General features: G+C 36.0%; 1 protein-coding gene across 6 annotated transcripts in view; it reads right to left on the reverse strand.

The window, feature by feature from the left end:
- Positions 1 to 3516: 3516 nt before the first annotated feature.
- The window catches only part of gbf1 (golgi brefeldin A resistant guanine nucleotide exchange factor 1), a 103019-nt gene continuing 81215 nt past the window's right edge, over positions 3517 to 25320 (reverse strand). For 4 of the 6 annotated variants that reach the window (XM_051125535.1, XM_051125533.1, XM_051125532.1 and 1 more), the window contains 20 exons: positions 23468 to 23550; positions 21435 to 21671; positions 21245 to 21338; positions 20983 to 21159; positions 20783 to 20847; positions 18446 to 18563; positions 18242 to 18313; positions 18018 to 18112; positions 17770 to 17923; positions 17461 to 17686; positions 17221 to 17369; positions 16858 to 17107; positions 13952 to 14154; positions 11955 to 12105; positions 11679 to 11809; positions 9640 to 9741; positions 9439 to 9552; positions 8559 to 8736; positions 8274 to 8444; positions 3517 to 5495 (listed from right to left, as the gene is read on the reverse strand). In XM_051125535.1, coding sequence (XP_050981492.1) covers positions 5260 to 5495; positions 8274 to 8444; positions 8559 to 8736; positions 9439 to 9552; positions 9640 to 9741; positions 11679 to 11809; positions 11955 to 12105; positions 13952 to 14154; positions 16858 to 17107; positions 17221 to 17369; positions 17461 to 17686; positions 17770 to 17923; positions 18018 to 18112; positions 18242 to 18313; positions 18446 to 18563; positions 20783 to 20847; positions 20983 to 21159; positions 21245 to 21338; positions 21435 to 21671; positions 23468 to 23550 — 3006 coding nt within the window. In that variant the 3' untranslated portion in view covers positions 3517 to 5259. The remainder of the gene's footprint in view (positions 5496 to 8273; positions 8445 to 8558; positions 8737 to 9438; positions 9553 to 9639; positions 9742 to 11678; positions 11810 to 11954; positions 12106 to 13951; positions 14155 to 16857; positions 17108 to 17220; positions 17370 to 17460; positions 17687 to 17769; positions 17924 to 18017; positions 18113 to 18241; positions 18314 to 18445; positions 18564 to 20782; positions 20848 to 20982; positions 21160 to 21244; positions 21339 to 21434; positions 21672 to 23467; positions 23551 to 25320) is intronic. The other 2 variants (XM_051125537.1, XM_051125534.1) reach the window with 1 other exon arrangement.

Consider the following 25320-nt stretch of genomic DNA (forward strand, 5'->3'; position numbering starts at 1 on the left):
CCACAGGCTGAGCGCTCTTTTTCTATTCACATACAACTTAAATGGATAGTTCACCCAAAAATGAATGAATTTACTCACCCATGTCGTTCCAAACCTGCATGACTCTCTTTCTTCTGCAGAGCAGAAAAGGTATCTTGAAGAATGCTGGCAACCAAACAGTGTCGGTTCCCATTCGCTTTCAGTGTATGGACAAAAAAATACACTATCTATGTTCCACAGAAGAAAATAAGTCATACAGGTTTGGAACTACATGAAGGTGGATAAATATAGACAGAATTGAGCCTTTTTTGTAAATTATCCCTTTTAATGCCCAAAACTTGTCATCATTTACTCAGGTTTTATACCATCAAAATCAAAGTGCTCCATATAAGAACAAACTGAAACGCAAGTTGTGAATTGCTGACAGACTTGCCTTCGCTGGAAGCTCTAATCTCATTTTCTCTGATGTTTCTTCAAAGATTAGATGCATCAGGTGTGATGTCATGAATAGCAAACTAATGGGTTCTCCTAAGTCACATGACATGGATTACTTTTTAGTCCTTTGAGTAGCCTGGCTTGGTGTAAATCAACCTCCACTGTAGATTAAAGGAATAGTCTACACAAAAATGAAAATGATCATCATTTACTCACCATCATTCATTCCATCATTCACCATCGTCATTCCAAACTTGTATAAATCTGCAGGTACCATCTTTGGTTACTATTGATTTCCACTGGAGAAACAATAAAAATGTAACATTTCTTAACATTATTATATCGAGCAACGATTTACTTGAAGTCTGTGTAAAGGCAATTAAGAGATGTGTTTCTAAACACATTATAAATGTTAGAAATGTATTACTAAAAGCACATTACAAAGACTGTAAACTATGTAGTACTGAATAGAGTGTTTTCACAACCTCATCAATCAGTCATATTGGCGGACTGAACATAAACAAATGCCACTGAACCGAGTGGTCTAGCAAATTTAGCTTGTTGCTGCTGAAAATGGTCAGTTATTGTAATGTTTTGGGCTGTGCTAATTGGTCGGACTGGGAAAAACATCTGGAGTACTATAGACTGCCAAAAGTTATAACAAATCAAGGAGAAGAGTTGGTTGGCCAAACTAAACCAGGATTTCCAGGTCAAGAGTCTTGACAACATTTGTGTTTGTTCTTATCATTTCCGGTCAGGTAGGTGAAATATTAGGCTAATAATACTGCTTGGACGTATCTTTACCAACTTTAGAACAAAATATTGTGCCCTTTCCTGCTTACCAAGTCCTTCTCTATATGATTTAGCAGCTCCTACACGTTTTTTCCATGGTTTAGACAGCATAAATTAGTAGAACAACGTATTCAGAAATATGTGCAATCAATGCTGTTATTTACATCGGAGTATCTTCAATATGGTCGCGCATAACTGACCAAACCGTGACGTAAGTGCAAACCCTCCATTGTGGAGTTAGAGCATTAAACGGTTTTTCAACATTTTGGTGGTGGTTCGTCCGCTCAAATGCGAGTTGCTGTCATTATTATTAGTTATACAGCATACAGTTTGCTAGCTAGCTATGCCTTAGCTATATAAATGCCTATTACCTGGTTGCCAGTTTATAAAACAGCTCCATCTGCTTTACAGATGCGCCGACACCAGACAGGCCCCCAAAAGTGTGAGAGCAAAGAACACTGTTTATTTTTCACGAATTTTATAGCTTTTTATTTACTTGGCGTTTTTTATCATTCAAATTTCGCTGGGTGTTTAATAACACATTTTTTCTATGGTGTGACAAACATATTTAGGGGTTCAAGTGCATAGTGCTGAAACCCTACTGTAATTGTTAGAATGGCCAAGGATCAGCAATTTCCAACGTAAAACTGATCGATCAGACCAAATCGTAAGTCATAGAGACTTAAAACTTGGAGGGATGGTAGTACTCACACCGCCTACAAATATCACCAAGGCTTGCCCCAATTGGGCTGACGGGGGCGCTACAGCGATCAAAAGTACGAAATCGCTCCTAAACAGCAAGTTGCAGGCGTTGGAACCCTTGCCTCATGCCGGACAAAACGCATGCCTTAGATTCGATCGTGAGCCTGGCGAAATTTTAAAATATTTTTGGATTTTTTGGAAAACCTACTTTTGCGAACTAGTCCTAGGTTTTTCGCCTTTCTCTGGAGAGCGAATATCAATAATTATCCAAAAAAAAGTTAAACTTTCGACTCACGATTGCAAAGGGATGGCAATAGGTTGGAAAGGGGCAGGGCCACTTTTAGTAAAATGCCTATAACTCCTGAATGCAAGGAGATATCTTTGCCTAACTCAGAGCACTTGTGTAAAAGCTCAATCTGAGGTCACAGGACAACTGGCCACTTGGTGGCGCTATAAGGGAAATAACATAATAATTGGCTATAACTACACAGCCATTTGTCCTATCAACATGAAAATCACTGTCCAATGTCTTGGTCCAAAGTGCCACAAGTGTCTAAGAATATTTGCATATCTCAAAAACACATGGCCACCTTTGGCCGATGAATTTTGAGCACTTCTTAGACAAGGTTAACAGGGGCCGATCAGAGCAAAACTCAGTGGGTCTGTTCGACTCACAGCCCCAAAGCTCTGTGAGAAATTTGAAAGAAATCGGCCACTGGGGGAGCAATACTGCATTTTTCAAGGCTGTAAAACAGGGGTGTCAAAGTCAGTTCCTGGAGAGCCACAGCCCTGCAGAGTTTTGTTCCAACCTTGCTTCAACACACATACTATGCAGTTTTCAATTAAGCCTGAAGGAATTGATTAGTTGGATCAGGTGAGTTTAATTAGGGTTGCATCTAAACTCTGCAGGGCTGCAGCCCTCCAGGACCGAAGTTTGACACCCCTGCAGTAAACGATTGTACATTGCATGGTTCTCCACACATACATGCAATATTCATATCATATGATAGAACTCCTCATTCCAGACAACTTTGCCTCTAGAACCACTGCTGTCAATCAAATCGTTTGTTGAATGATTGAGAAAATGTAAAAAACCTACTTTTGCAACCTAGTTCACTCAATCTGGAAAAAAACACTGCAGTATAATTCTCTGGACTCTCTAAGTCAATAATTATAAAAAAAAAAAAAAAAAGTTTAAATTTACCCTTTGGGAAGCTACAGTGGGGTAATTTCAAAAAGGGGCCTGTACAAATTCACCAAAAATCCTATAAACTCAAAACTTCACCAAACCTGGTGAGCACATGCAACAATTCTAAACAAGAATGCAAAGTTTTAAGGAGCTCAGATTGCAGGTGGCGCTATAACAGTCATAAACATTTAAAAAAACATATTTGTATGGCAAACTACCCAAATTCTCCTTTTTTTTTTTTTTAATTATTGATTTAGGTGGTTACAGGCTTGCTAAACAATATGTAATGTCTTTTTCCATATTTACCATAAGCACTTGAACTCTAGTAAAGGGAATTGATTTATTTATTTTTGCTGCTCTATTTGCTGCTTTATTTATTTTTGCTGCTCTGTAGAAAAAACAACGATAGAAGATTTGGATATTTTACCATATATTTATTACACTGTAAAAAGTACATTAAGTTTTATTCATATATATACAGTATATTTTCATTGAATTACCTGTTGACTACAGAATTAGTTCCTGATGTATCTAAGAATGCAGTACATACAAAGTGTACATACAAAGAAAAGAAAACGTCCATCTGTCCACGGTCACCTCTTAGGTTTGTGATCACTGATTTACTGTCACGGCAGTGACAATCTACATTTAATTACAGTATCATTCCTTAAAGAACCCACAGTTTCGGTACTGATCCAAACATAGCATGAGTCTCAGGTCATACGCTGATCGCTAGAAGCACTTGAGCTGCTCGCGGGTGGTCTTGGCTCATGGAAGCAGAGCTGCAGGTCTGAGAGCTATTATATTTTTATAATAGTGAATTTTACAGCTTTCTCTGAGATCAACTTCTCTTAAAGCATTCATTAATTCATACCAAACTAAAAGTGGTCTGTAAAATTTCAGAGCCCAGATCACCACAATAAAGGGATACGGTTCATCGAAAGAACATATATTTGGAAGAACTGGTCTAATGTCCAGGAGAAATTCTTGAAAGGGAAAGCTTCAAAGAGCCACAGCGATACAGCATAAACGTGAGCAACAAAACCATCTCTTTAAGACAACTTACGAATAAAAATACCCATCAAAATAAAATTAAACCTGACATACAGAGTTCAGCTGGTTTGTTTAGTTGAAAACATCAGTGACGTGTCTGGAATGTCATAGAGATGCACAATAAAGAATTACGTGGCGTCAAAACAAGCCATATTTTATTGTTTTTAACCAAAATAACTGGACTTAAAGGGACAGTCCACTAAAAATGAACATTCTGTCATCATATATTCATCCTCATGTTGTTCCAAACCTCTATGACTTTCCTTCTTCTGTGGAACATCAAAGATGTTTAAAGAAAATCTTGGTCCATACAATAGAATTTGTTTGGTTTCCAACTTTCTATAGAAGTTCCATAGAAGAAAAATTCATACAGATTTGAAATGACATGAGGGTAAGTAAATGACAACAAGTTTAATGTTTGGTGAACTATGCTTGAAATTTCTCACTAATGAACCATGAAACAGGCTACATCTCACTGTCTTCTCTGGAGCAACTGACGGCAAAACTATAGAATTAAAGTGTAAAAGCCACAATAAGAAACAATATGAATTGTCAAAATAAATTATGTTTTCTTCATCATACTGTACAGTTTCATTTAGCTGGAGCGGTGATAAAAGCTTCAATGCTAATGTAGTTTTTATGTTTTCATTAGCTGGACCTGGTGTGCGGTACCTCTATCCATCAGCCATTCTCTGTGATCACTGCCCGAGTAAACCTCACAGGTAACAACTGAGTACTGATACATTAAAATCTGCTCTGACAGGTGCAGTTAACCTAACCGCCCTAGTCCCATCAATAATGAACTGTCCTCCAGGGTGGCTCCTTGCTGTTTTGAATAAATACGATCATCTATGTAACATCTCTAACTGAAGGACATTCGAGTCCAAGCTGTTTGGGAGTTGCTTTGATGTTTGAAACGAGGAGAGGCAACCATGCATGTCAATGTCCTCTCACGCGCTCTTATTCCAGGTCCTGCTGTTACATAATTTAATAGTGTGGGCTACAGTGAGTGCACACGTGCAGGAGAACAGTCTAATCAGATGCTGCTTCCACTGGTTCTCCTTCAGACGTGGCTGCGGCACTCTTTGGGCTTATGTTTGAGGGGCGGGTCAGTCGGTGGAGGGGCGGGGCAGCAGGGGCACGGGTGAGGTAGCCTCTATGAGAGCCGGGTTTAGAATGATTGGCAGGGACATCGGTGGGACGCCCACTTGCAGAGGAGAGGCGAGGGGCTGCAGGATGAGTGGAGACTGGTTCAGAGGTGGCGGCGGGGATTCGGGAGGACTCTTCTTTACTGGAGTGGGCATCGGAGGTGTTGAGGGAGGAACTGGAGATGATCTGTCTGTTCCTGTACAGAGGAAAGGAGAAGAAAAGTTGACAATTTTTCATGAGAAAAACTATATTTTGAAACCAAAATTTCAGATGCCTTCAACATTTCTCACATTATCACAACTTATTTGCTATAGTTCAGAAAATGGTAATAAAATAATATGACTTAAACTGTGTCAGGACAAATTCATCTTGCTAATGACAGATAACTTTGATAGAAAGGCATGTAACAAAACAAGGTCAGGTCAAAGATTGACTGTCAAATCTAATTTTTGGTCCCAAATTTTAATCAATTTTACTGGTAGGCCACTGTATTAAGATTTTTTGGGGATAATATGTCACAGTTTACTTTGTTTTGCTATCCTCAACTACATAATTTAACTATAGTGTCCTGCACCCATTAGTAAAACAATATTAAAAACTATATCTGGTGTCTGAATAATTTTTGGTTTGACTGCATAATATTCTTCGAAAGTTTTTTTTTTTTAAAGAGAAACATTTTATTTAAAATGTTTCTAAAGAAATTTCTTATGCTCACCAATGCTGTGTACATTTGATCAAATATAGTAAAAACAAAATAAGGTAAAATCTGTCATATTGTGAAATATTAGTGCAATTTAAAATAACTGTTTTCTATTTTAATATATTTTAAAATACAATTTATTCTTGTGATGCAAAGCTGAATTTTCAGCATCATTACTCCAGTCTTCAGTGTCACATGATCCTTCAGAAAATGATTTTTTGCTGCTCATTATGTATCAGTCATTTTATCAATTTTTTCAAAAATAAAAAATAAAAATAAATTTAAAAAATGTTAAATATATTAAACCGTATACACTTATTATAAAAAAAAAGTAAAAATTGTAAAAATTGATAAAAATACAAACATAAATCCATTGCAAAATGAGCAGCAATAATAATTGATAATAATATTTAAGCAGCAAATCAGCATATTAGAATGATTTCTGTCATGTGATACTAAAGACTGGAGTAATGATGCTGAAAATTCAGCTTTGCATCACAGGAATAAATTACGTTTCAAAACATATTCAACCGAAAACACTTATTTTAAATTGTACTAATATTTGACAATCACTGTTTTTACTGTATTTTTGATCAAATAAATGCAGCCTTGGTGAGCATTACAGAAATCTTACCAACAGTGTTGGGGAGTAACTAGTTACATGTAACGGAATTACGTAATTTAGTTACAAAATAAATGTAACTGTAATTAGTTACAGTTACTGAGAAAAATATGTAATTAAATTACAGTTACTTTTGAAACATGCCAGTGATTACAAGAGGATTACATCTGAATTTTTTCACACACCCACCCCCACTTACAGATTTAATTGACTAAATTGTAAATTGTATTGACTGCTCTAAAATGAGACACCAATGTTTCAGGAGTTTAGGACACAGAATAGGACACATGCTTATTCGATAACTGTTTTATTTCCTATTTGGGTTTATGCATAAACTTTAGCTTTGCGTTTGGTTAGCTAATAAAATATTAAAGCCTAATTCAATATTATGTGGACAATTTCTTAATTCTGTCATCCTGGTATCGTGGACTTGCTCTATTGTTTCATACAAACGCAGCTGTTGCCATTTTTTTTTTTTGGTACATTGTAATGGATTATAAAATAACTAACAAACTAGTACTACTGCTTAATTATGTTGTGAAATGTTGTGTAAGAAAACTGGTATGACTGCACTGTATCCCTAAATTGTCTAGTCTGAACTTGCCGTTTGCTAGCAACTGATTTCTTCATGGAAGCTTTGTTCAAATATTTCAACTCAGATCAGTGTTTCGTGTCTAATAATTTTAACACGTAACATCTAAATAATCTATCAAGCAGCTGTGTAATAAGTGAGGTAATGTACATCCAGCCAGTTGTTATCGCAAAATAAAGATGTATATTATGCCCTACTTATTATAATCTTAATTCAAGTAATGAAGGATTTTGAGAGTCTGACAGTAATCAGTGTTGAACACTACTGTAAGGTTAACTCTGCCTGGTTTAAATGTTTCAAAATGATTAACAGTTGAAAATATTAGAAATTTAGAAAAGTAATCAAAAAGTAATTAAAAGTAATAAGTTACATTACTTTAATAAAGTAATTGAAAAGTTACACTACTTATTACATTTTAAATCAAGTAACTTGTAATCTGTAACCTATTACATTTCCAAAGTAACCTTCCCAACACTGCATGTAACTGTGTTACGCTATTTAGTTACAAAATAAATGTTACAAAGTTAATTACAATAACTTATGAAAATGTTGATTTGGGGTTACATCTAAATATTTCACATACTGATATCTATTTTTTGCTATGATTTTAAATCTTTATTTAACCTCAGAACAATCATAAAAGTATAAAGAGGTGCTAAAGTATGATTTAGTGGTGGCTGTGCTTGAAATTATTATAATCTTAATTCAAGTGATGAAGGATTTTAAAAGTGTGACAGTAATCATTGTTGAGCACTACCGAAAGGTTAACCCTGTCTGGTTTAAATGTTTGAAAATGATTAACTGATTAGAAACTTAGAAAAGTAATCAAAAAGTGATCGAATGTAATCCGATTACTTTAATCAAGTAACTAAAAGAGTTACACTACTTATTACATTTTAAAAATAGAGTAACTTATAATCTGTAACCTATTACATTTCCAAAGTAACCTTCCCAACACTGCTTACCAACCCCAAACTTGTAGTGTAAACTACTACCATGGTAAACCCTATACCACCCACTCCTATTCAAAATGACACCCATGAGTCTAAATAATGCTTACGATCGCCGTTGGCACTAGGTATGGGCATATCCTGAGGTGATGCGGGTCTGCTGGGGATGTTTGGCTCCGCGGGGGCAGCTGGCACAGGTGAGGGGGCTGGCACAGGGGGAGAGGCTGGAGTAACGACAGTAGGTGGTGGGACGGGCTCTACAGGAACATTACACACAGGTTCTGTACAAAAAAACAAAAGAACCAAAGATCAGCTGACCAAATCCAAACCGGTGTTGTAACATGGTTGAGCTCAAAAAAAGTTAAATGTCAGAACTGTGATTGAGTGCTCGGTACCTGGAATGACAGCCTGTTTGAAGAGCTCCTCCTTCAGACGGGGCAGGAAACAGTCAATTCTCTCCCAGGTGATTTCCCACAAGTCTGAGTAGCCTGTACGGGAGTCTGCACTGTGAAAGATTCCCGCTGTGTCCATCACCAGCAGCATGTTCTTCAGAGACTCAGGGATGGCCTCCAGCTGTGCACCAAAAACAGAAACACAGACTCATCAGCACTCAGGATTTAATCACCTTTTTATCCTGTAAATCTTTGAATCTTTTTATCTAGGAGTTAGTCATATAGCACAATAACATTACAATTTTTGAGAGTCAGGAACACGATCCACAATCTTATCACAATTCTATTCAAGACTGCATAGTCTTCACTGCATGAATTACTCATATACACTGATTCTTATTAAAGTTTCCAGAACACAAATTAAGATATTTTTTATGAAATCCAAGAGCTTTCTGAACCTGCACAGATAGCAATAGAATTTACATGTTTAAGGCCCAGGAAAGGTAGTAAGAACATTGTTAAAATAGTCCATGTGAAATCAGTGCATCAACCTTAATTTTATGAAGCTATGAGAATACTTTCTGTGTGCAAAGAAAACAAAAACTAAGGTTGAACCACTGATGTCACATGGACTATTTTAACAATGCCCTTACTACCTTTCTGGGTAGTGACTTAAACGTGTCAGTTGCGTTGCTGTCTATGCAGGGTCAGAAAGCTCTCGCATTTCATCAAAAATATCTTAATTTGTGTTCTAAAGACGAATGAAGATCTTACGGTTTTGTAACGACATGAGGGTGAGTAATTGATGACAGAATTGCAATTTTTGGGTGAACTATTCCTTTAAGTCAATACAGGTGATTTTCACTATCTGAGAGCATCTTACCAGTAGGTCACTGGAGCCGGCATGCATGTACTTGTCCATGAAGTCCAAAATGGTGAGCCAGAGGGCAGCAAATGTGGGCAGAGAGAGCAGTGGAGAAAGATGCTGCAGAAACACCTGAGAAGACCAAAGACACTTACACTCAGTCTTTAATTCAGGTTTAAGTTAATTAGGATTAATGATCAAAGAAGTCCTAGGTCAGACCTTAGAAAGCAGTGTGCAGGCCCTCATCCTGGTCTCCTCCATGCCTCCCACATCAGCTGGACTGATGTTGTCTAGGAGTTTTGTCAGCAGAGGAAACAGAACCTGATAAAAGACAGAAATCACCACTGTTTCTCAGGTTCTCAGTAAAATGAAAGCGCATCTTAAACAAACTACAGTTGAAGTCAAAAATGTGCATAAACCTTGAAGAATCTGCAAAGTGTTAGTTATTTTAGAAAAATAAGAGTCATCATACAAAATGCATGCTTTTTTTTTTTTTTTTTTTTTTTTGTAGTATTGACCTGAATAAGATATTTCACATAAAAGATGTTTACATATAGTCCACAACAGAAAATAATATATATAGAATATAATTTATAAAAATGACCTCGTTCAAAAGTTTACTTTTTTTATTTTTATTTTGATGATTAGAGTGTACAGCTCATGAAAGTCAAAAATCCAGTATCTTAAAATATTAGAATATTTACATTTGAGTTTCATTACACGACCATCCCCACAGTATAAATTCCAGGTATCTCTTGTTCTTTGAAACCACAATAATGAGGAAGACTGCTGACTTAGCAATGGTCCAGAAGACAATCACTGACACCCTCAACACAGAGGGTAAGTCTCAGAAGGTCATTACTGATAGGGGTGGCTGTTTACAGAGTGCTGTATCAAAGCATATTAAATGCAAAGTTGACTGGAAAGAAGAAACTGGGTAGGCAAAGGTGCACAAGCAACAGGGATGACCACATGCTTGAGAATACTGTCAAGTAAAGTCAATTCAAACACTTGGGAGAGCTTTACAAGGAGTGGAATGAAGCCGGAGTTAGCGCATCAAGAGTCACCATGCTCAGACATCTTCAGGAAAAGGGCTACCAAGCCACTTCTGAAACAGAAACAACGTCAGAAGCATCTTACCTGGGCAAAAAGAACTGAACTGTTGCTCAGTGGTCTAAAGTCCTCTTTTAAGATAAAAGTAAATTTTGCATTTCATGTTGAAATCATGATCCCAGAGTCTGGAGGGAGACTGGAGAGGCACAGAATCCAAGCTGCTTGAAGTCCAATGTGAAGTTTCTGAAGTCAGTGATGATTTTGGGTGCCGTGACATCTGCTAGTGTTGGTCCATTGTGTTTTATCAAGTGCAAAGTCAATGCAGCTGTCTACCAGGAGATTTTGGAGCACTTTATGCTTCCATCTGCTGATAAGCTTCATGGAGATGCTGATTTCCTTTTTCAGAAGGACTTTTGCACCTGCCCACAGTGCAAAAACCACTTTCAAGTGGTTTGCTGACCATGATATTACTGTGCTTTATTGGCCAGCCAACATGCCTGACCTGAACCCTATATGGAATCTATGGGATATTTTCAAGAGAAAGATGAGAAACAGTCGATCCAACCATATACAGACAAGCTGAAGGTTCAATAGTGCCTCAGCAGTGCCACAGGCTGATCACTTCCATGCCACACTTCACTGATGCTGTAATTTGTGCTGCCGACCAAATATTGAGTGCATAAATGAACATACTTTAAAGAACTTGAATCTTTCTGTTTTGGCAATTCGTTTTTTTGATTGATCTTAGAAAATATTCTAATATTTTGAGATACTGGATTTCTGACTTTCATGAGCTGTAAGCTTTAATCATCAAAATTAAAACAAAAATAATTAAGAAATATTTTACTTTACATGTAATGAATCTAGAATGTATTGAAGTGTCAGTTTTTGAAATAAGTTACAAACAAAAAAATTAACTTTTTCAGGATATTCTAATTTTTTGAGATGCACCTGTATGCATTAAGTGTATGTAAATTTTTGAACGGGGTAATTTTTTATAAATTCAACTATTATTTTCTTTTGTGGACTATATGTAAACGTCTTTTTGAAATATCTTATTCAGGTCAGTACTAATCATATAACAATATCATGCATTTTGCATGATCCCTCTTATTTTTATAAAATAATTAACATTTTGCAGGTTTTACAAGGTATATGTAAACTTTTGACTTCAACTATATATAGCCAAAAAAGAGCTAATTCACCTTGTTGAAGCAGGATTCCCACTCCACTGCATCCAGAGTTTGTAGATCATGTACAAGAAGCGCCCTCTGTAGGTAGGTGAGAGCTTGCATGCGGACTTGCCTCCGTGCATCACAGCACAACCAAGCCATACCTACAAGGCCAAATGCATACATTATAGAGCATCTCCGAACATCCAGTTCTTTTAATACATCCAAAAATAGATAAGATATCACAAACGAAAGGTTTTACAAGAAAACCTAAAATATTCTAAGCATATGCTTTTTGCCTAGTCTGACCTTGCAGGAGGGGACACCAGCAGCTGGACCACAGGGTTTGAGAGTCCGCCTCAATTTTTCTGCCAGCATCCTCTAGATGGCGCTGTTCCTCCGCCCAAGAGCTGTAGATGCCGGCTGCTCGCGTGTGCAGTGTATGCATCAGGTCTAACAACTATACGGGCAAACAGGATGTTTTAATAATCACTAAACACTCAGGGGTAGATCTGGTGTATTAAATGATTATTTGCTTTTCTAACAGACTCACTTTCATTTTATTAATGGGGACAACAGAAACGACTGTTTATACAACCACTACTGAGATATGAAAGGTAAACAAGTGGAAAGAAAATGACAAAAGACAAAAACTCACGCTATACATTTGATACGTTCAGATATCATGATATTGTTTTTTTTATGTACACTATTCAGGTTACGGATATGGGGAAAACATGGTCCGATGGGTAAACATCACAAAGACATGTCTGGGTCATATTTCAACAGAAATAAAAAGAAATTTAAAAATAACAAAAACATAAGGCTATATTAGAATCATTTTTAAAATGACAATTAAGAACACATTTCTATCAACATTTAATGACTGCAAAAAAAATCACTACCATTACAGTGATAAAGAAATAAAAATCTTCTTTGTCAGACATCATTATTTTTTATTATTTATTTAGAACATTTTAAAAGATAACTATTTGTAGAAAAGCCCAAGATCCAGTCAGAATCATAAGATAAGGAGATTTTATATAAAAAAGTAAATAAAAAAAAGAAGAAATCTAATACAATGACAAATAATTATAAACTATGATAACTGTTTTTTTCTAGATGTACATAACATATTTAAATAATTTATCTTTTTTCTGAATTACTGTAATAATGTTTAATAATGTTTTTTTTTTAATATTAAAATAGGCAACTAAGAATCAGATAGAGGGGTAAAAAAAAAAGTGAAATATTTTACAGAAATACTGATTTTAAATAGGCTTGAAAAATGTGGCAATATAAAGAATAAATTAAATTCAGTAGTAATATAATACATAAATAAAATAAATGAAAAAATGAAAAGTAAAAGAATGAATTTACAGTTAGCCCTAAAAAAAAAAAAAAATGCAATGGCAGCTTCTCAGGGAGACTCAGACAAATTAGTATTAATGTCTCATAATTAATATCTAATAATCATGTAGTCAAAACATAAACATCAGGTATCATCTGGGCTTTTTTTAAATGTCAGTTTCTTATATTTTAATACTTCATGCTGCTGTTAGAGACCTAAAAAAAACCCTACTTTCTCTCTCTATATAAAATAATTCTAATAAAATGACAAAGAACTATAAACTATAAACTATGATAATTGTTTTTTCTTATTGTACATCACATATTTAAATAATGTATCTTTTTTTTCTGAATTATTGTAATAAGTATTTTTTTCTTTTGTCATTTGTTAACATTAATGTATTAACTAATATGAACGAACAATGAACAACACATTTATTACACAATTTATTAATCTTTGTTCATGTTAGTTCAAAGTGCTACGTGTTAAAGTGTTAACTAATGTTAAGAAACACAACTACTGATTTTAATAATGCATTAGTAAATGCTGAAATTAAAATCAAATAAGATTAATAAACGCTGTATAAGTATTGTTCATTCTTACTTCATGTTAACTAATATAGTTAATGTTAACTAATGAACCAAGTGTTACAGAACTATTAATTTTGTTAATTAATAATAAACACAATTAATAATAAAGATCAGGACAACATATTAGTTTTTGATGTGGTATCAAAAATTGTGAAATGAGAAATTGTATTGGCAACTTATACTGTTGTACTTCAAAAGTTCTAAAACTAAACCAACCTCAAAGCAAAGCACAAATAATTATTTTTCTACTACAGCGTAGAGTATGAAAAGTGAAATGGTCACATGGCCCTCCTCCCCCACCGAGCAGAACGGCAAACATGATGATGGACAGATTTAGGAATTAGGGAAAGGGCTGTTGTACTTACGTCCAGACTAACCTGAAAAGACACCGTGTGGTAACTGGCCGGCACGCCCTCATCTTCCTCATCGTCGCTATGGGAACGGGCGGGCCGCTGACTGGACGCTTTAGTTCTCCGCGATGTGCCTTCCTTCTCGCGTGGCTTCTTTCGGAGCCGGCTGGATTTGGAGTCGTATTTGTGGCTCTTTTTCTTCTCGTGGGTGCGGTACCCTGCGGAGGGCGTGGAAACAATCAACAGCGTGACTAACAAGGGAAAATCACATTAAGCTTTCAAGTGCACGCGCCCCATTCTCACGACTGTCAACCACGGTAAAAGCCTACTCCGCTCAATAATGACCGCAAATAAAGCGATGGGAATGAATCACAGGTGCTGATTTTTTTGGCGACCTTTTCTCAAAGTGACTGCCCATCTTCACACCCTTTCATTTGCTGTTTACGAAAACCTGTCTCTGACAAATCTTGGTCAATTTTGGGATCGCAGTCAAAAATATGGTGTTCTGTTTCCAGTGAAAGCAAACAGAGAAGACACCTACCATATCATTATCGCAGCACTGCATCCATTACGAGTTAAAAACTCAAAACTTTGATCTGCTGCGCTCAAAGTGAGCATGTAAGCCCCTGATGACAGCAGGTATCTGCCCATGTAAACAGAGGCCTCCAGCTCATGAAAAGGCCATGCCGATTGGCAGAGAAGAGCTACAAAGTGCTGAATGAGTCCTGACTAAGCCTACTGTAGATCGCCGACCACCCCGGATAGAGGCACTGAGAGACAGAGTGAAGGATAAATGGAGTGGGCGCACAAGACAGTTGAATTGCCCCCGAGTTAAATGACTCACCAGTGGAGCACAGCTCAAGATACAGCATCTAAAGAGCTTACAGGCACTGACACATTCAATTACAAAGCCACGGAAGTGAGACAGACACTCTAATCCCCCAAGGAGTCAAACTTCCTAGATGAAGTTTGAATAAAATGCCCTCCGAAAGATTTGTTTGGAAAGAAAACAATCAGAAAATGAAATGTAAAGTGTACTATGGCAACACTGAATATTTTGTTAAAGTCACAGCATGTAAACTGGAGCAATTGCTGTGTGTCACAGGGTTATGTAAAGATGATATTCACCAGATATTCAATAGATAATTCATTTGTTTCACACAGGATGGGCAGGCTTCACCGTCAATGATCACACGCATTAAAAGGGCGCATTTTTACCTTTAAAAGGGTATTTTTATACACATTTTGAATGAATTTCGATGACGTGAAATGGTTGCACTCTGTGAGCTAATGGCACAACCTGTTGCTATTTTTATGGCAATGCAATTTGGAAAATATAATAATGATATGATGCCACATTATGCGCCTTTTAGTTGTACTTTTCAGTCGAAGGGCAACGAGAGAAGCGATGTAAATCTTTACTGCTTTCCTAGCAGGAGAAAAGAATGAAAAGATGCCTGTAGATGAATAAAACCTTAAAGACCCGCTTATTTGTTCTCTCCACTTCATCCATTATGCCTTTGAGGCTTTTAATCGAACACAGCTACTTAAAGAGCTTGCAAATGGCAGAGACAAGAAATGTCAGATGCCATCCTGGCAGGTTGTAAACATGCTGATGCTTGTTATGATGCCGCAGCAACTGAAGGAGTTTCTCAGCATGGATTTCACTTGATATCCGGGAGCATTTACACTCCTTGTGAGGAAAGGTCGTAGGTATGGCATTTAGTTTAAGCCTACGCTTATATCCATCACCACCTGTAAGCTCTTTCACTTGCTGTGATCATTAGATCAGTGTTTTATTTTCCAAATTGTTTTGTGGTAAAAAATACCAACAGGTAGCACCAGTAGTTCACCGAGTGCAACCATCTGACGTTATCATCTTAATGGCACCCCTCTGTCCAAAATATGCATAAAACGATGTGGATTTTTAAACAAAGTAAATCTCTCATGGGTTTTCTACTACATATTTAAGTAAGAGATATAATTTACTTTATGTTAAGTCATACAAGCAGGGCACTCGCCAAGCGCCAAATTCGAGTAAAAATCGGCGCTGGCAAGTATGTGTAACCATGTCAGTCACCAGTTCGTGGGTAAAACTTTTACGAATTATAACAACGTAGTGAGAACAGCAGCCAGTTTTTAAAGAGATCTGGTGCTTCACTGACGATGGATAAAAGAGAGACTGGCTTTGATACTATACGCCTTTTTCACACATACTCCATTTGAAGTGCAAATGCGGTGCATATTTTTTTTGCGTTAATATTAACACATTTGAGAGTTCACACTGCACACAGTTGCGGTCCGGCAGTGCGTTTCAGGAGGGAACGGTGCATCTGCAGCCGTACAGTAATCAAGTCTATTTTTGCTGTGCTGGACACGCTGAATTAAAGTGAAAGCTCCTTGTTTGTGCTAAATATGAACATGGATTAACACGAAACTGTAGTAATTACACCATAAATGCATATAATTAAAGTAACTGTTTTTGCAAAAATAGTTTCATGGCCGGTAAAAAAATATTTTTGGCTGGTAAATTTTCCTCACGTCACCAGCCATTGGCAGGTGTGGCAAAAAGTTAGTCTTAATACCTGGGGTTCCCTTTAATAAGTAAGTCTTTGAATCATTAATTCAAACAATTAGTTGAATAAGCCTGATTCATTCAGGAGTGAAGCAAGTGACTGTTTTTATAAATGGGTCATTGAATCATTCACTCAATCGATTTGCTCAAAAACAGAATTGCAATTGTGCTGATATTAGGGAAAAAACACACTCATATCATGTGTCATAAATTTAATGAACATGAACCAACACAGGAGGTTTTTTTAGTCTCTTAACTTGAAATTTGGATGGCTTTCAGAGGCATGTTTACCCAAAGCCCCAATTAATTTCTGACACTGGTACTTAGTTGTATAAGAGATACGTACCTCCATTAAGGCTAGCCTCCACGAACACTCGTATGGCTTTAACACAAAGCTCAAAGTTTTCTGGAGTGACGTGGGCGGCATCGCGTACGATGAAGGAAAGCGAATCCACGCACTTGATGAGGGATTTGGTGTCATGCAGACCCATATCCTGCCCAAGAGTTAAACTGTACTGGTTAATGAGAGGATGGGTCAAGGGCTTTGAAGATGAGATCACTGCTGCCTTAGATCCATCCAGATCATCTTTACCCACCTGCCCAAATCAGAAAGAAGTTATGTTAGAGGACATGTCTATCCAAATGAACTTCGTAAGGCTGGATCTGTCTCAAACAGACTTCCTCTCTGGGGTATTGTGTGAACACTCACCACTAGCCAGCCCACATCCACATCGGTAGCTGAACGAGGTATTCTGGATTTGCCGTGCTCGGTGTAAACCTCAGAGTCGGACGTGTATCCCCGATCAAGACTAACTTCACTCTGATGATACGAACTCAGTTCGCTATCTGACTGAGCGCCTGGAACAAAAGGATTACACAAGATAAGGCCACACTCTAAAGTGTCTTGAGGTGCATTAACAGATAAAATGTGTGGAAATGACTGAATCACCTGTATCATTGTCTGGGTTGGTGTTGGCAACCTGCAGGGCGGCCGGAGGTTTGACCCCAGCCCCGATGCACTCCAAAAGTGAAAAGAGCGTGTACCAGTCGTCAGTGCAGTGGATATTGGCAGCATTGGTTTTAAGCAGCTCGTGTAAGCCATAGGCCACCTCCCGACTGACTCTGGACAGGACGTGACCCTTCATCATCAACAGCAAGCGAAGAGAGAGGAGAACCTGTGCAGAGAAAGGGAGGAAGCTGCTTAGCTGTCTGTTTGATCCACTTCCTCCTCAACACTGTATTTGTCGAGTGTGTGTACCTGTGAGCCTATGTCCTCTCTGCGCAATAAGCGTATGGCAAGTCTGAGCAGTCCCACCACTGCTCTCTCCACCAGGAAGCAGCTCTCACTGGCATGGACGCATAACTGGTACAGATGATCCCGTACCGTTTGCCAAACACATGATACTCTGTCCCTGTAAACACACAGTCAAGTCGCTGCATTTTCGTCTGACTCCACTGACTACGAATTCTCAATGACGTAATGCAACGTGTTATTGACTGAAGTACCTGTTTTCAAGAATAATTCGTAGCAGCATTTCCAGACAAAAAGCAGCATCTTCTTCATCGTATGTTTCCTCATCAGGGGTCACCGAAATGAGAGCCTGGAAACATGAAAAATTACATAATCAAACCTTTAAGAAACACTTTGTTACTTTACTTTAATTAGCACACCAAAGAACGAAAAACGGTTTCGTTCTTGTATACACCCAGTCTTTCTATGCGGACCTCACCTTCATGAGCTCCTGTAAAGACTCCAATTGCAGAAACTTGCTTTCTGTAATCAGCTTTTCTGGGTCACAGTGCTGACGTAAAGAGAGGAGAAATGTGAGAAAAATTCTGCTATTCAGGTAGGCTAGCATATTTTTCAGATGGAGTAATGATTCAGACTCACTTTTTAACGCAATGCGTTTTGTAAGTGAATGCGTGTGCTGTACCTTTATGCAGAGCAGGGCAGCTTGTTTGGCCTCCTGGTTCTCAGTGGAGGGGCCTCTGAGCCCAGACTGTTCACTCAGTGTTAACCAGCTCACAAAACTCAATACAGCTGACTCACCCCTGACAGAAGTACAGCGGTAGAAAAGAATAGATTAACTCCTTAAAGTACTTTTTAAAAAAAAAAAAAAAAAAAAAGGGCAGTTTTAGATTACATTAAAAATCAAACTGAGCTGAAAATGATAAACGTGACAAATGTCTTAAGTAGCACAGGTACAACAGCCAAAAATACATTTTATGGGTCAAAAATTACTGATTTTTCTTTTATGCAGACAAAAATTAGGATATTAAGTAAAGATCATGTTCCATGAAGATATTTTGCAAATTTCCTACTGTAAATATATCAAAACTTATTAGTAATATGCATTGCTAAGAACTTCATTATGGACAACTATACCAGTGATTTTCTCACTATATTGTCCTTTCCTAACAAAGCATACATCAATGGAAAGCTTATTTATGCAGCTTTCAGATGATTAATAAATCTTACTTTCCAAAAATCGACCCTTATGACTGGTTTTGATGTCCAGGGTCACAAATCAAAAATGATGTGGTTTAAACAAGATTGGTCATGATTTGGGCCTCTTTAGATTTTAATGAATATTTAGATTTCCTGATCAGACAAATCAAAATTTCACACAAATGTTATTTCACAGATCACAATCAGCATTATTGTTCATAAAAGACTTGAATTAATCTATTAGGGCATTGGCTGAATGTCTAAATGGAATGGAATGAAATTAAATTTTTCAGGGCTCCCTTTTTTCTGTTTCTATTTTTCTGTGTAATCTGTGTTTCTGTGTACTCCATTAATTTTCTGGATTCAATTTTAATAAATTAATTACATTTTAATAATTAAAAGCATAATTTATTAATTTTTTTATTTATTTATTTATTCACAGAAATACAGCATTTTTACATTTTTCTGATAAAAAAAAAATCTGTTATTTTCTTCTGGTAAATATCTCTTAAAAATATTTTTTTAATAATAATTTTATTATAAGTACTATTAAATATTATTTTTTCTGTCACCATTTCCTTAAGTTAAACAAACTATTATTATTTATTATTGCTTATCACTTTTTAATGCCATGGCAGCATCAAGGCTATTTTCTTGGTGATCTCTAAATAAATAATATACAATTTATAGAAAGTCATAAAATATAAAATACATTTCAGTAAATTATAAAATACATTTCAGATCTAGATCTTTGTTACTAGACAAAAATTCTAAAACACATTAAGGTGACACATTTTTAAATAAATCAGTTACGCACACAAACCATTGTCTATTTACATTAAGTTAAAGCGAACTTTTATTTTGACAGGTTGCTGTGAAGACCTTTAAGTTTCTGTTTGTATAAAATATGACAATAGTTTTTCTCAAATGAAATGGCAAAATGCTCGTGAAGTGATTCTCAGATCAGTTCTAGAGGTTATGTTTATGTGTTCATGTACTCGTATATTGAGGCGGCAGAGACTGAAAACATCGGGAGCTTCAAGCACACTTTAGTATGTGTGTAGAAAAGGAAACTGCACGTCTGCGCCAATCATTCACACAGAGACACGAAGAACATGCAGGATTCATATAGTTTCAATAGTTTCTTGTGCCTTAATATTCACAGACACTAATCCATATTGCATTTTGATTTAAGTGTTCTGACCTACTTTTGATTTATTTATCCAAAATTCTGTGACAATCCACGTTATACAGTAAATTCAATTTTTATGACTGAATTCCGCGATTCTGTTTGCGTTTTCCGCATCATGGAAATCATAGGGCCCTATATGTAACATACCAATCGCTGCAGCATCATGGTACACATTATGTTTTGGTGAAGAAATGCTAATAAAGCCATGCAGTACTAATAATATGCAACTTTACATTTATTTTCAATGTTTTAGCACCTTGTAGAATCAAATTATTTACTTGTGTGCCCAAATATGCATGTAAACAATAACAAAAAGTTTTACTTTTATATTATTTTTTTCTACATGCCTGACAAAATATGTCTAACAAATTAAAATAAGTTAAAAAGTGCATATATTACTGCACTAGAATTCACAGGTATAATAACAATATAATAACTACGTATTAACTATGTAATAACTAAAATAATGCACTAGAATAACAGATCTTTAAAGCCATAAAGCTCTAATGTCAATCACTAAAAGCAGCTTGTCTAAAACCTAGAAGTATGCATTTATTAAAAAAAAAAAAAAAAAAAAAAAAAAAAAAAAAAACAAGATAAAATAGTTTCAAATATTTTTTTTTAATATACCTGTTTGATGGCGTCTCTTCACGCTGTAAGGAAATCTTCTCATTAGGGTCCACAAAGTCCTCAACCTTTCAACAAGAATGACATATTTTGTAAAATGTGACAGTAGGTGGCACTATTGGCTGATCTAAATAGACCTACTTTCTCCTAAGCATGCAAATGTTTTTAGGATTTCAAGTGATACATTGGCAGCCCCATCTCACCTCAACCATGGACTTTGGTAAGAGCTCAGCCCTGAAAAGCTGCAGCATGGAGTCCATGATATTTTTCCATCCTTCTCGTAAAATGTCACCATGACGGTGGGCCAGGCTGAACACGGTCTTGGCAGCAACTTGAGCCTTCCTGTTACTGCCAAACACAGTGGGCAGGTTCTCTACAGACTAAAGGCACACAAAACCCAATCAGATCTGTTCACTCATGCTGTAGGAAACTCAATGCATCTGGTCAGGGTGCTTCAGGTCTTACCTCAGAGCTGAGAGTAGTAAACTTGCAGAGTGAAATGATTAAGTTATCAAAGACATCACTGAAGCCATAATGTGCAGAGATCATGGCACATTTCCTGAAAGAACGCAAAAGAGCGGCAGTGTTTAGTATAGTTAACTGTTTTGATTTAAAGGCTTCACGCAAAACCAGTCTACCAATCTGCAGGTCTTACCTGAACCCAGCAATGGCCTTCTGAATGATATTGTCATCAAGGCTCTTGTCAAAAACGTAGGAGAGGGCGGCAATAGTGGGTCCCCAGGTCATGGTGAAGAGGTCGCGGTCATAACTGCTTTCAGGCACATGCAGGAATAACCCTTCTGATGAAGCTCCTCTGTGCAGCAGAACACTCCATACATAGTTCTCCTTCACCAGCCCCGTCTGCTCGTCAGGCATCACAATCTCCTCGTTCCTGCAGGACCACATACGTTTATCTCAGCTTATCCCATCTGAGCCATTGTATACATCACTATATCCACACACTTAAAGACCAGAGACATGAGGTTTATAACAGAGATAATAAACATCAGAGCTCAACAAGAAGGACTTTTCAGATGTTTAGATTTGCACTTTGATTAAAACTGATCAAAAATGTAAAATTTTACATTTAAAAAATCTTTTCAACTTTCTCTACGTCAAAAAATCTTTAAAAAAAGCCTGGTTTGTACAAACATACTAAACATTTCAATATTGTTGATCTACTATTCATTCTTTATCACATTAGAATGATTTCTGAAGATCCGTGTGACAATGAAAAATGGAGTAGGAATAAATTACATTTAGCAATATATTCAAATCTAAAACTATTTATTTTATTTTAAATTATAGTAATATTTTTCTGTTTTTATTGTATTTTTTTTTTTTTTTTTTTTTTGATCAAATAAATGCAGCCTTGGTGAGCGAAATAGTATTTTATAAAAAAATATTCTTTTAATAATATTTTAAAAATCTAACCCTAGATTACATAAATCACTTTCAAAAATGAAAATAAAGATTTTACATTGTTACATTTTTTTTTATTTCAATTAATGCTGTTCTTTTGAATTTTCTCTATATCAAAGAATCCTAAAAAAACACTATTTGTACAAAAATATTAAACATTTTAACATTGCTGATCTACTATTCATTCCTTATCATATTAGAATGATTTCTGAAGGATCATGTGACACTAAAGACTGGAGTAACGATGCTGTAAAATTCAGCTTTGCATCACAGGAATAAACTACATTTAGCAATATATTTAAATATATTTAAATTGTTTTAAATTGTAATAATATTTCTCAATATTTCTGTTTTTATTGTATTCTTTGATGTAGAGCGAAATAATATTTTATAATAATATTCTTTCGATTAAAAAAAAAAAAAAAAAATTACTTAAATCTTTTTTGAAAGTAAAGATTTAACATTGTTACCAAAAAAAAAACGATTTCAAGAAATGCTGTTTTTTTAACTTTCTCTGCATTAAAGAAAACTAAAAAAAAAAAAAAAACATGGTGTTTACAAAAATGTTAAAGCAGCACAACTGTTTTCAACATTGCTGATCTACTTATATCTTAGAATAATTTCTGAAGAATCATGTGACACTGAAGACTGGAGTAATGATGCTGAAAATTCAGCTTTGCACCACAGGAACAAATTATATTTACCAATGCATTTAAATCTAAAACAGTTATTTTAAATTGTAATAATATTCCTCAATATTTCTGTTTTTATTTTTTTTTAAATCAAATAAATGCTGCCTTGGTGAGCGACATTTAAAAAAAAGAAAAAAACCTAATAAAGTCCAAACTTATCAAAGAAAGTGTATACTGGCCTAAAAGTACGTAGCAGCAAATAAATTATTAATATTATTTGTAATACTAGTTGGAAATTATGCAGCCATCAATTCATTAACAATTACAAATCCCTACAAACTCACTTACTGTATGTTACTGTAACTTTACCTTAGTTCCAAATTTACATCAAAATTTCAATACATTACAGAAAATCAAATGTTCATTTTGTGAGCCATTTGTACATTATCAACAGTAAGTGGGTCATCCTTATTGTTGAGCCCTAACACTCTGGATGTGGTTTTATTAACCTGAAGATCACAAAAACATTTATTGTACGGCAAATGACCAGTTATATTTTATATAATCATATTACAGGCGTTCAACAAGCAGGAGGTAATGAAAACTATACGTGAGCACTAGAGCAATGACTAACTTGATGGCATTGTAGATGTCTTCCAGCATGTCCTGATCAAAGTCATTTCCTCCATTCACACCTTTGAGATTCTTCTTGAATTGCTAGACAAATAAAACAAAACAACAAACAGGAGGAGGAAACTGATTAAAATGCCTTCATTCCATCCAATTAGAGCGACATCCTCCAAATATCACCTTTCAAATCCAATAATTGGTCTCGGTTTATTACTGCTGGTGTCACTTAATAGGTGTTAGTGTTAAGCAGGCTGGTCTAAGGCCAGCCTCAGCTCAAATAAACACGCAGACGTCCGCTGCTGAGTGATGGCGTTAGGCCACTGTTTTACTGCATACTTTCTTAATGGCAGGTAAAGCAAGGGAAACCTGAGCTCCCCCACGAGAGGGGGATGAACAGAAGGAGAAATAAACAGAGGAGTAAACAGAGGGTCTTTCCAGGACCGCATTTTCCACGGCTGGAAAGCCGGAGCAGACGCACACACGCTAGCTGACACAGAGACAAGACAGCTGGACGCGCCGTCTGCCAAAAGCCCAGTCCCGCCTCGTCTCCTGCTGCTCGCCTTTCACTTCGCCGCCGCTTATCCCCTCTGTGCTTGGGCTGAATACCTGCTGATTACCATTCCCACTGCTCCCTGTATTCCTTTACAACACCAGTGCTTTTAGCAGGAAGATCTGTGTGATCATCTGTTTAAATGCATCTGGTGCTAATGCATGGAAAACTCAAGGAGTCAGTGGGTGCTGATGAAAAGATGCCACCAGTCGCAGCCTCTAAGTCTCTAAGGGTGAATCTCATGAATGTCCCAGTCACATTTAACACCAAAACAAAATAAAAATACATATATTTGCAACGAAATTAAATTTTGCCTGCATTTTAAGCCTTTTTTATATCAATAAAAATATACACATGTAAATATTTTCAAAATATATACTGTATGTGTGTATTTATATATACATAAATATACACAATACACACATATTGTGTAAACAAAAAGTTATTCTGGATGTGATTAATCATTGCACAGCACTTAAATACATAATTTCTATACTTTATATTTTCTATACTTAATTATAGTATTGTAATATCATTGCTAAACAACAAATATAACACACACACACACAACTGTTCAAAGGTTTGGGCATGGTAAGACTTTTCAAATGTATTTATCATGTTTTAAAAAGTCCTTAGTGATCACCAACATTATTTGAATAAAATAATTAAAAAATATTATTATTATTATTATTATTATTATTATTATTATTATTATTATTATGTTATTTATATATATATTTTTTCAATTATGGTAATGACAACTGGATTTTTGTATTACAGTAACACTTGCATCACTGTCATAAAAAGTTCACAATGCAAAAAATAAATCTTAGTCCGCGTGCCCACCAACGTGTTTTTCCCCACAGTTGGTGTAGTTTTTCGATTGTTTCAATTGTTTCAAAAGAATACTATTTTTATTATTTAAATTATGGTAATGACAACTGGATTTTTGTATTACAGTAACATTTGCTTAACTGTCATAAAAAATGTCAATGCAAAAAATAAATCAGTCCGCATGTTGACCAAAATGTCTTTCCCCGCGTTTGAAGTAGTCTTTCAATTGTTCTTAATTGTTCTTATTTTTTATTTTTTTTAAACGGCAGGAGCATCCCAAGCGCTAAGCGTTTTTTTTCTTGTTAAGTGTTTAGATGTTTTTTTTTCTCAATGCCGAGAGTTGAAGAAAGTTCAGCTTTGAGTAAAACTCTGCTCTCATCACTGTTACTTTCTAGTCAGTTAACCAATCAGAGAGGAGGAGGGGCGGGACTAATACCGACCACCCTGTTTGTACTACGGCTGAACAACATTGA

This window comes from Labeo rohita, chromosome 13, assembly GCF_022985175.1.
Source record: "Labeo rohita strain BAU-BD-2019 chromosome 13, IGBB_LRoh.1.0, whole genome shotgun sequence".
NCBI lineage: Eukaryota > Metazoa > Chordata > Actinopteri > Cypriniformes > Cyprinidae > Labeo > Labeo rohita.